We start from the raw sequence: 12,168 nt of genomic DNA, 5'->3' as shown, positions 1-12,168 counted from the left end.
TACAGAAATTACTGTGTTTTTAGTGAACCTTGTGATAATTAGTGCTAAGAATATTGTATGCAGTGTTTTTATGCTCTCATAAGCATCAAACGATTATATAAAATATAAGGAACACAATGAATTGTGCCACCCATAATGGAGACATGTTAGCCAATTGAATTTGTAATATTTTTAAATTAAACAACTATTGTAGTAAATTATAATAAGGAAAATTATTACATAGAGAGAGGTTCATTAAACAATCAAGACAGAGAGTTTTAGTGCATGAATTTGTTTCTCAAGGGACGGCTGATGACGCTTCTTCTCATTCACCAGTCCTAACAGCCATTTTAGATTTTATGGCTGCATTCTATAAGCAGGGAAAACAGCACCCAGACAGAGGGCAGGGTGAACCTGAGTAACAAGGGGAGTATGAGTAAGGGGAGGATGATGTAGTACACAGTACACCTTCTTGCACTTTCACTGGAAACCCCTCTATTTTTCATGCTCTGGTTCAAAAAAGGATGACGTCTCTAAGGCAGTAGAAAATGGGGGAGGGGTAGAAAAGGCAGGCATGCCGGGGGGAGAGAGAGGAGAGAGTGGAGGGCGATAGCAGGAAGGAGAGGCACAGCCAGAGCATCATTTGCAATGCTTGAGGAAAGCACGGGGTAAAGTGATTGGCTATGGGAGAGTGTAGCGTCACTGCCAGTGAGGGGGAGCTTCGAGGATGCTCCACTGAGCTGAGAGGGAATACATTTGTTGGGAGTTTGCACTGAGAGCTCAGCCATTATCAGCTGTACCACTGAGAACAGGGGCTTCTCGGCAGAATACTTTTCCACACCCAGTGCTTGTTGACTCTTCTTCTTGCTCCTCTGCAGCCATGAATTATTTGCGTCGGCGTCTCTCAGACAGCACGTTCATCTCCAACCTGCCCAATGGCTACATGACAGACCTTCAGAGGCCCGATCCTGCTCAGCCTCCTCCACCTGCCTCCAACACCCCTGCCAAGTCTCCGACATCTGGACCAACACCTCCAGCCACTTCCCCTGCTCCAGAGAGGAAACCCCAGCCAGTTCAGTCGACAGGATCGGGTTTCTTCAGTTCCATTACCAACGTTGTTAAGCAGACAGCTGCCTCTGCAGGGCTAGTGGAGCAGACCCAAGTCACGACACCTAAGAAGTTTAAAATTCTCCTGGTCATTGATGAACCACAACAGGAGTGGTAAGAGAAAATGCTGCTCTTATATCATTCGTGTTGTGTCATTCATATGCTGCTGTAGGCATTGTTTCTATGTTCCAGCCATATAGCTGTTAGGTAATGGTTAAAGAACTGCTGAAACAACATCTCTATCAAGCACCCTGCAGAGATGAATGGGGAGTGCTGCTGTGGTTTGATGTTACACCATGCCAGTGTTCAGAATAATACACTCAGGCAGCCAAAACTTAATCAAAAACAATCCACTGATTCTCAGCAGCAATGCCATTATCCCAAGATGGAGGACTTTAAATGTCCTTTGTTTGCTCTTTTTTGTAATAGATGCAAATGCTTTGTTTAATCGTTTTATTTTGTTTTGCATCTGTCTGTACAAAAATCTGATTAATTAATTAAAAATGGTAAAATACTGCACTGGAATGTGATTTTTTCACCATTTTTTAAAAAAGGAATGGTGTTCCACAGGTTGTGCAGCATTGAGAACTGTATGTTATTTCTAATACTGCAGTGCTTCCCCTCAATCAATGGGGTTTCCCCCGCTCACTGATGGAAGATCACATGGCATGACAAGAAAATAAACCTATGGTGCATAGGGTTCTCTTAGTTGTGAGTCCAACCTTAAAATGTATAACATAGTTATGTTTCTCAACCCTTAACCTCAATAACCTTAAGGCATTAAGCAGTTGTACTGGCAGCCGTGTCCTAGGGGATCTTAGTCAGAGGTAGCTTAAAGCAAGCATCTTTGTCAGTCGACTGCTTGAAGGACTTAAAATGTTCTAAATGAGTCTATGCATGGATTTATATGGAAATTACTTTGCGTGTTGTCAAACAATAGAATATATTTGATTAACTCTCTCACCACATGACAAACATTTATTTACACTGGTGGCATGTTTTTCACTGCAGCATATCCAGTCATTTTCAGTTACCACCTAGACATAGAAAGCATAGAACTGTAACTTAACTCTTTAATGCCTTTGATGCCTTTTTAACTGTGTACCACAGAGTATACAGTGGTATACAGTTAAAAAGAATGAAAAAAATCAGCTTGCTTCACTTTTAAACATATACACATAAGATATCTTGCAGTTACATGTATTTTCAGCAATGTGAAATTTGTTTATTCAGATTGCTGAAAATACATGTTTATTCATATTCATAGACTACACCTTATTCAAAGGTGTAGTCTATTATTCCCCCAAATCAGCTGGGATAGGCTTCAGCCCCCCAGTGTATCTAAAGTGGATAAGCAGTTAAGAAAATTTTTAGCTGGATGGATGAAAACACCAATAGTTGAAGAAATACAGTAATAGGTAGACAGCATGGTAAAATTTGTCAACACATCATGTCTCAGAAGGTTAGTATGTTACCGTTGTTCTATATCATGTATCAACCTTAGCTAAATGCCACTGTGTGTGTGTTTATTTGTGCAGGACTGGCCATTAATGGATTAGAAACCCTGATCGTTGTTGTTAATAAGATGAGACCCTCGTCAGCAGGATGGATGCCAGCTTTTATATTCACTTGTTCTATACTTCTTATGAGAGGAAAGGAAGATCAAATATTGCTCTGCATATCTGGCACACAAACAAGATATAATAAATGAAACTAAAGTTTTGACCTTCATCAAAGACCCTTCTTATAGATAATGTAGGTTGAGCTGATAGGATGTGCCATTATATTTACTGTCAGTATACAACAGGAGCTGATATGAAGAAACTCCTGTGTAAAAACCTTAGGTAATTATCTGCCCTGACTGTACCTATATTGCAGAAAAATCCATTTTGAAGCTTGATGTGTTCATAACATGTGCAGTTTACTGTTGTTGCAATGTGCATCTAGTGCATAGCCACTTTGGAGATCAGCTTTCAAAGGGCTTCCTATTTCTTAAGCCTGCATCTATTTTTTTAGGCCTGCTCATTATCACCACGAGGGAGGTATTACATGTTTGACTAGGTTTTGTTTCTTTGGGACAGGTTTTGTGGGACCTTTTGCCTAGTGATTTATGGTTACTATTTCAGTATAAATCAGTTTACATAGTGTAGGCTGGGATTGCTTTGTTTTGTTTAGCCTTTGTACTCATTCTGTTAGAGCATAAAAACCCTACCCGAGAACAATTCGGTGAAAAAAGCTTCAGAATAGATGTTTTTATATTAATACATGTTTTGTTTTCCTTTGCAATGTTGGCACAGTGTAAGGTTTTGCTTTGTATTGCTTACATGCTCACTGTGTGGCAGGATGTCCAGACTTTTGTCTGCACACTGCTGCAAATGTAAGGAAGATTAATGAGAACCTGCTGGCCCAGGACACAGTTGAAATCAAGAGAGGTCTCCAGGCTAATTGCATCTGTGAGAAGGCTCAACCATTAAATTCTGTTTACTTTCTAAAACATTTAATACCAACAATTTATATTTTCTTTTTCATTTTTCACTTCTGAACGTTTCTGTAACATATCTAACTGCCTGTAACTTATATGTTTTATTATTAGATATCTCATGTCTTTTATGTACCCAGAGCTGGGCAAAGATAAAATCCCAGTAAGCGTAGAATGACACGAAATCTAGAATATAGAGAAAACAGCAGACATTAGTATAGACATTCTATTCTCTTCATTATACAACAAGCTAAGCAGCATACTTACAGTGTGTCGTAAAATCTGGGTGTTTACCAGGGTCAGAGCGCAGACTGATGCTTTTTGTTATTCAGCCAGTGTTTGACTTGTTAGATGAGGCTGTCAGTCATGAAGAGTTGTTTATTTTGTTCCAGGAAGGCTGTGCTATAATTTGCTTTTACAGGACAGGAGGAGCAGATGGTTCACTGTCTTACTTATCAGACTAATGGCTGAGATGCCTTGGTTCCTTGCACACACTATATAATGTAGCTCAGTTTCAGAAACATCATTTCTTTAATTGAATTGCTCAATGTTAAAAATTACCCAAAAAATAATTAGTCTACTGCTTCATCTGATATTAGAAGAAGATGCTGTGAGCTTAATCCAGTTCTGACATTGCCAATATGTGAGAGTGAATGTTACGCAAGCAAAGTAATAAGACATTAATATTCAGCAAGGATTCTGTCTTACCAAGCCCTCAGTGACTCATCTGAAAAATGTCTTTCATTGCAATCTTTAATTTGGCAAATGTTTTACAGCATTTAGCCAAAACCAGCATCCCCTTAAACGTTAGATGATCCTGAGGACATTGTGTGCCATTCCATTTTATATTTTTATGCTATTTTGGCTGTGCTGAATGAATATAGCTCATATTCAACAGAGGATATTAATTTTAATGTTAGAATGTTAGAATTCTTGTCTCAGTTCCTTAAATGAGCTTAAAATGGCTAAGCTATGCAAAAACGGCCACATTTTATCCAAAGGGCAAAAAATACCCCATTGAAAACAAAATTTTTGATACTACATGGGTAACCTTTCACAGCTTCAAAGATATCTCATAAGCAAGAATCAAAACAAAATTGGAGTTTATTTTGGTTCTTGCTCAGGTGGTTTATGCAGCTGTGCTGCAGCCATAGTTATAGGTATGAGCATTAGTGCAGGAACATTGCACAGAATTTTGGAGCTACTAAAGTGATAAGTGTGTGTCACTATTGATGTTGGATAATGGTTTATGTGTGGTGCAATACAAATAATAATCAAACTCTCGTTGAATTAAATGACTTATTTTAGTTTTTTGTGGAGCTATGTAAACATATTGGCCTTTAAAGGGTTAAAATAAAAATAATTTTAATTAATTTTTCCTATTTATATTTCAGATTGAAGTAGTTTTAAAAGCTTTATCACTGAAAACAAAACATTAATTTCTTATTTGTTTTTTAATCTCATGTTTAATTCGAGTCAAAAGAACCCCTGTTGATTCTTACAAATCAATGATCCATGTAAACATCTACTGTCATGCTTCCTCGTTTCAAACCAAGCAGGTGTGAAGCCAGCAGTCAAATCCAAAGGAAGAAATAAATATAGCTTTATATAAAAATAAAGTCATTGGTTTTTGGGCAAAAGCTAAACTTGACACAGAATGTGTATAGATGTAAGCCAGAGAATCTCATTCTAATGCATATTAATGCAGAGCATTGAAAGATCACTTCTTTAAATGTCTGGCTTCGGTGGCCTTTTCAGTGTGCTGAGCTGAGACGTTCTTTGCACAGTGAATAACCATGAATCAATCACATAACCACACCTCTTCTATACAGTCATTCCTTATGTTAAAAATATTATTATTATAAATATTGATTTAAAAAAAAGCTTATTTGTACAAAATAAAACTTATCGTGCATGATGCACTTGATTTCAGGGATCATGTTTTGGAAATAATATCTGTTTTGTGTATGTTGGCAGAGAGCATTCATTGCAGTGCAAAGCAGGCTCTTCATTTTCCTAAATATTAGAGCAGTGATTCATATTTTAATGCTTGTTTTCTTCAGCAGCCAAGTAGATCCCAATGCTCTAATTAAATTTTGAATGAATTATTCAGCTTTTCCTCCCTGTGTGACAGGAGGGTGATGCAAATGAAAAGGAAGACCAAGTAGGAAGTGAAAAACATGTTTGCAAAATATACTTACATCATGCGTCATAATGTCATATTGTCTACAAATTTTCTTTGAATATAGCTATAATAATTTATGTAGCACACTTGCGCTGTAGTAGCTGGTGGTTAGATTTAGTATGAACTTGAACCTTTGGAAATTCAAACCAAAATTCGAGCTTAACAACGGCAACTTGAGGGAAGGATCTTTATTTGTGCTCTCCCTAGTATTGATTTGTCCCAGTAGTATCTGTGGCCACAGCTTATCTTGTCTGGGCCATCCCCTGTATATCAGTAAGAGACACAGAAATAATAGGCGCAAAATCGCTGTGAGGCTTTGGCAGTTAGTTTTTGGTCACTGATCCACCTTAATCGTAAAACCCCGTGATAAGACTTCCTCTTCAAAAGTGATCCAGGTGACGAAAAATGTGGGGTGTCACATTTATTTTTAAGAGCTGAATTACAAGTCTGAAAAGTGCAACCATTTTGGGAATCTTTGAATTCAGTGAATGTTGCCTCATTGCATCATCCGTGTTATCCCCGTGGGCACCACTGTTACTGGACGAAGCAGTCAGAAATGCTCAGTTACACCTCTGTGTAGACTGTGTAAGGCTTGGCTTTAACTACAGTTTATTGTATTTTATTTAGTGTTGTAATGTTTTATGGATGTCCCTGCCAGATTGAGGGGGAAAGGTGTTGGAAATCTGCAGTTAGAAAACCACAAAGTGACATGTCTGGATTGTAATACTTCATGCACTTCACACATTTGCACATATTGAGCAGTGATTTATGAGCCATATTTTGTGTTATATATGTTGCAAAGTAAAAACTAATATGATCATTATACTCAGAGGTGCAGTCAGTTGAATCTATTTTGGAAATCTCTCTAATCCTGTTGTTGTATTTGTGATTACATTAAAAGTTAATGCTTTCTTTTTACCCAGGGCCAAATTATTCCGCGGAAAGAAAATACTTGGGGATTATGACATCAAAGTGGAACAGGTACAATTCATCAGCCAAATGAAATCCATTGCAAGTACGCTTTGAGTGCAGAGTATGCAAGTTCATAAGTTTAAATGCACTGTTCTCTTTTCCAACGATCAACTCCCTAGGCTGAATTCAACGAGATCAATGTCATAGCTCATGCAAATGGAACCTGCGATGTTAACATGCAGGTTCTGAGAAATGGTACCAAGGTTGTCAGGTAAGACACATGCAAACACACACAGAGAAGATGCAATGTAAAGTGCTGTTTATGTAGCACTTTTGTAGTTTTACTCAAAGTACTTTAGACTGCAAGTCACATCTAACCATACAGTCATGCAGCCCTTTACTTTGCACACTTCTTATCTACTTCACATCCCATAGTTCATCTTCACCAGTTAATCTAACAAAATGACAGAGTCACTTTCGCTTTCTTTTTTAAAATCAATATATATACACCAACAGTCCCTACCTGATTTATCTACATTGTTATCAACACTTTAAACAGCCTGTCATTTTTATGGTGAGTTCTCGCCACATCTATGCTGTAATTCTATTTTTTAGGTCATTCAAGCCAGACTTTGTCCTCATTCGTCAACATGCCTTCAGTATGACCCAGAATGAAGATTTTCGCAACCTGATCATTGGCCTGCAGTATGGTGGTGTGCCAAGCATCAATTCCCTCGAGTCCATCTACAACCTGTGTGACAAGCCGTGGGCGGTATGCAATCAGCAGTCAGGCAGTGGTTTACTTAGAACAATAGTAGCAGGCAGATGGATGAAAACACTGATCTTTTCTGAATGCCCTGGTTCTGGATTGCATTTCATATTGTTTAAAAAAATTCTGTGAAACAATTTCCAACTTTTGTATGTTTGTCGGTTATTTCTATATATGTCTGTTTACCTTTATGCATGTGCAGTTTGCCCAGCTTATCAACACCTGCAGAAAGTTAGGTCCTGAGAAGTTCCCTCTGATCGAACAGACTTTTTACCCAAACTACAAGGAGATGGTGAGAACCATGTCATCTCCCCCATTTTTACTGCACAAATTGAAAATGTTTTTATTTGTTATTGACATTAAAAACTTTGTTAATGTGTGAAGGGATAACGTAAGAAGTATCTCAAATTATAACTTGTTACTTTAGGTAAGCATGCCATCGTTTCCTGTTGTTGTGAAGATTGGACACGCCCACTCTGGTATTGGAAAGGTATACAGGTTGTTCCTGTTGCAATAATATGAAAGTATGCAGACTGTGGATATACTCTTCATTAAAACAACTATCTTTTTTCAATATTTTACTATTTCCTGTCTAATCATTTTGTGCACAGGTGAAGGTGGACAACCACAGTAAGTTCCAGGACATAGCTAGTGTTGTGGCTCTTACCCAGACCTACACCACCACAGAGCCTCTCATTGACTCCAAGTACGATATCAGAATCCAGAAGATTGGCACCGACTACAAAGCTTACATGTATGTAGAACACTTGGCATTACAAATAAAACAGAAGATGGGCTGACATTGCTTGAATTTATGCAATTTACCCATATCAGGAGAACTTCCATATCTGGTAACTGGAAGACCAACACGGGCTCAGCTATGCTTGAACAAGTGGCCATGACTGATAGGTGAGAATGCTACAGTCAGTGTTTGATGTTTATGTAAGCATTGTGGTTATAAAGGGATAGATAGTCAGCAACAATGCTCATGTAGGCTGTGGTGTTTAAATGGTATTCACTTGGTACTAAAGGCCTTTAGTACCAAGTAATTAAATAAATAAAGGTATGAAGAAAAGGATCTCTGAATGTACACCACATCAAACCTTGAAGCACCAGGTGTCAATCATGTCAGCTAAGAACAGGAAACTGAAGCTACACCAAAACTCCCTGATCATTGCACTGCCACCAGCCTTAATCATTAATCCAAGACAGGATGGATTCATGTTTTCATGTTGTTTCTGCCCCTCCCATCTAAGTATTAAAGCAGAAATTAAGACTCATCAGACAGGCATTATTTTTTAGTTTTGGTGTAGCTTCAGTTTCCTGTTCTTAGCTGACATGAGTGACACCTGGTGCTTCAAGGTTTGATGTGTTGTACATTCAGAGATCCTTTTCTCCATACCTAACCAAAGAATGGTTATTGGAGTTACTGTTGGCTCTCTCAGCTCAAAACACTCTGGCAATTCTCTTCCTATATTTGGCATCAACAAAGCATTTTTGCCTAGAGTTGCTCAACTTAAATTTCAACCGGTCATCTTGGCAATGTCTGTATGCCTAAATGTATTTAGTTGGTTTCAAGTTACTTTTTTTTTTTTTGTTAGGTACAAGATGTGGGTTGACACCTGCTCAGAGATTTTCGGGGGTCTGGATATTTGTGCAGTTAAAGCTATCCATGGGAAAGATGGCAGAGACTACATCACTGAGGTAGGAATCTAAGACTGTCATGTTTAAAAGTGAACTTGTGCATTTGAAACATCCTGAATATACTGTTTGACATGAATGTCACATTTTATATTAGGCCAAGCTTTTCACAAGACACTGCCCTCTGCTGTCTCCCTACTGTAACTATCTTCCACTTGTCATAGGTGGTTGGTTCTTCCATGCCGCTGGTAGGTGAACACCAGGCTGAGGATCGACAGCTCATTGCAGACATGGTGCTAGCAAAAATGAACGAGTTAGTGGAGAAAGAAGCTAATGCTCCTAAGAGACCCACCACCATACAACCATCCCAGGTACAGCAACACACAGGCACAGCAGTTAGAAGCAGTAGCGTTGTGCTAGTTTTGTTTTTGTTTATGTTTTTGAATATTGTCAGTGGTGTGTACTATAAGATTTTTTTAAAAAATTAGTTGTTATAATTTTTCACCAATTAACTGTTGAATGAGTAAATTCCTAAAAAAAAAATTCTGTTTTTAGGGGACCGGCCAGAAGGGAGAGATTACTGGTGAACCCACCAAGAACGGTGCTGGGCGCCCGCCTCAAGGTTGTCTGCAGTACATTCTTGACTGTAATGGCGTTGCAGTGGGTCCGAAACCAGTCCAGGCCAACTGAGTAACCCAGTAGAATGGGGATATCTGAGAGTCTAGATAACAGCGATGTACCTGCTGAACACATGCACAGACGTGTGTATGTGTGTGTGCGTGTGTGGATGCTCATAGCTAGAGTCAAATTTTTTGGTGGCGTGAGCTCAGTACAGATGAGTGCTGGCCTGGACTGTGTTTTAAACTCTATGCAGTGTCAAAACGTACTGTCTACTTGTTGACCTGTTGATTTAAGTGTGCTTTTATAGGACACCTGTGTTACAGTAGCTGTGGTTTTTCTTTGGGGCTGTTGTTGATGATGTAAAAAGCAGATTGTGCCTACACTGAGTTCGGTGCTGCTCTGTGCTACTCGTTTAACCCAGCTATGGATCTTTCATTTGCCCTTCCCACCTTTCTTTTTGTTTTGGTGTGTACCTTTAAATATTGTTCAAACTGTGGAAGATTGTACAGTTTGAAACTTGTGTATATCTCAATATGTAAACAGTGGGTGTGTATGGTTGTAGTAGTGATTATTTTCGTACTAATACTAATAAATAGAGTTTTTTTTCATTTGTTTTGCATGATTGATAGAAAGGCAGGTGCAAGTCAGTTATAAATGTCTGATCAAGTGGGATGTTCACGTAACATCGCTGTTACACCGCTGTATTTATCTAAGCTGTGTTCCCTGTGATTCATGCATTGTGAATGTGTCATAAGAAATGCATATTATAAGTTGTACAGGATAAAGTGTAGACATGCAGTAGAGACATACAGTATATTGCCTTTCCAAAATCTTTTTTTTCTCTTTTTCATTACTAGTTTCACTAGAAAAGAGATTATACAGAGTTTTAATAGATATTTAATCGATAATAGAATTAGTCTAAGATGTATTGATGATTTTATTATGCAGAAGGTGTGCAGGTGTCTACAGACAACTTCTATATATTTTGAACCAAAGAACATATCGGTTACTTTTAATCAGTCTTTGCACTCCAGTAACCCACAACGTAAGTACCAGTGATGAGACCGTTAACTCTGCGGCTGTCACACGGAGTGTGCAATTTAATCAGAGCAGAGCGCTCCAAGATAACAGTTATGTTTTCAAATTGCTTGTTGTAAGTCACACAGCAGTGAACTGACGCTGCATTCAAGCTGTTGTGTGGAGGCAGACATTGTTTCTGATAATAAAAAGCTGTGTAATGTATGATTTGCCCCCTCCATTCCTTACTCTCACTCTGGAGATCAGCTATCATTGGTGGTGTTGCCATGACAACAGTGCAAGTGCTCTGAGATTTAGTCTGGATTCCGGTAGTAGTACTGTGTCCCCGTTACTGCCATTCAAAGATTCCTGTGAGATGTTGGAAATTGCAATAATTTATTTATTCATTTTGACTCTTTTAGAACAATAATGTATTTTTTTTAATCCAACCAATCATCAAATTGATACGACAAAGCTATAGCCATCCATGCATTAAATTGTGTTTAGACAAGTGGGTTGTTGGTTTTTTGTTTTTTGTTTTTTTTAGACAATCGATCGTTGTCCAGTGGCTTTTGTGTGGAAGCCATTTCGTATATCCAATACATTAAATGGTGTAACAGCTAAAAAGCAACCAAATCAACTGTAAAAAATAAATCTGCACCATTTTCCAACAATTTGTTTGTTACAACAGTATAAAACATGTTCAGCAAGTTCTGTGTGCAGTCTTTTTCTAAGTTGTATAAAGTGCCATTGTAACTGTGAGCGTGTCCTTGTAAAAGCCATGCCTGCGGCTTATTGGATGTGTTGTTCTGTTTAATAGGAAGTATGCCATGACAATGATTTTCAAAGGAAGAACATGCAGAGGTACCCCATCAGTAATAGCTGCATGGTGACACCTTGGTCGGTGATTGTGATTATTTGGTCACTGTGTTGAGGTGGAACTTGTGTCTTCAGACCTAGTGAACTGTATGCGTTAAAGACCGTGGTACTTCTGAGGCCAGTGTTGAGCTGTTCGTATCAAGATCAGAGGACAATATATTGTAGAGGGGAAAAAATCCTCTCTGGAAATTCCACCTCTGTCACTGGCAATAAAGCTTCCTTTGCAATACATGCTTGGTCTGTGTCCTCGTGTGTGTTACGATGATATTTTAATAATTTTATTCATTATGGCAACACTGGGTAATATGACATACTCATCTAAATTACACAGTCTAGTGGGCAAAAGTTCAGCTGCTAAGCGCACATACTGCGATGCTTCCAATGCATGAAACTATATCTATATTGTGAAAGAGATGGTGATAACACATCTCCTCTGCTTTGTGCCTTCATATTGTGCTGTTTGTCTTATATGTTGAGAATGTGGGATATTTTATTTGTATCAGACAAGTTAATAAATAAAACAGTAATCATGGAGAACTGGCTACTCTACATATGAACACATATGAAGCTTTCATTTAT

At 38.3% G+C, this 12,168-nt stretch overlaps 1 protein-coding gene across 1 annotated transcript; it reads left to right on the top strand.

The window, feature by feature from the left end:
- The first annotated feature begins 623 nt into the window (after nt 1–623).
- syn2a (synapsin IIa) lies at nt 624–12,168 on the top strand. The gene is made up of 11 exons (XM_006796468.3): nt 624–1,200; nt 6,674–6,731; nt 6,842–6,933; nt 7,278–7,434; nt 7,634–7,723; nt 7,859–7,921; nt 8,043–8,185; nt 8,266–8,340; nt 9,033–9,135; nt 9,297–9,443; nt 9,628–12,168. Exons 1-11 carry the CDS (start codon nt 860–862, stop codon nt 9,760–9,762), a joined length of 1,404 nt encoding a protein of 467 aa, XP_006796531.1. The 5' UTR covers nt 624–859; the 3' UTR covers nt 9,763–12,168.

This window comes from Neolamprologus brichardi, chromosome 20 (assembly GCF_056152115.1).
Source record: "Neolamprologus brichardi isolate AB-2024 chromosome 20, ASM5615211v1, whole genome shotgun sequence".
Lineage (NCBI taxonomy): Eukaryota > Metazoa > Chordata > Actinopteri > Cichliformes > Cichlidae > Neolamprologus > Neolamprologus brichardi.
Note: the sequence above shows the minus strand (reverse complement) of the source record. Positions and strands in the feature narration are given on the sequence as shown.

Bases quoted from the DNA above. Each gene is read 5' to 3' on its own strand.
- syn2a (XM_006796468.3), top strand. From the start codon at position 860: ATGAATTATTTGCGTCGGCGTCTCTCAGACAGCACGTTCATCTCCAAC. The intron at 1,201-6,673 runs GTAAGAGAAAAT...CTTTTTACCCAG, and splicing joins GATGAACCACAACAGGAGTG to GGCCAAATTATTCCGCGGAA. The intron at 7,724-7,858 runs GTGAGAACCATG...TTGTTACTTTAG, and splicing joins ACCCAAACTACAAGGAGATG to GTAAGCATGCCATCGTTTCC.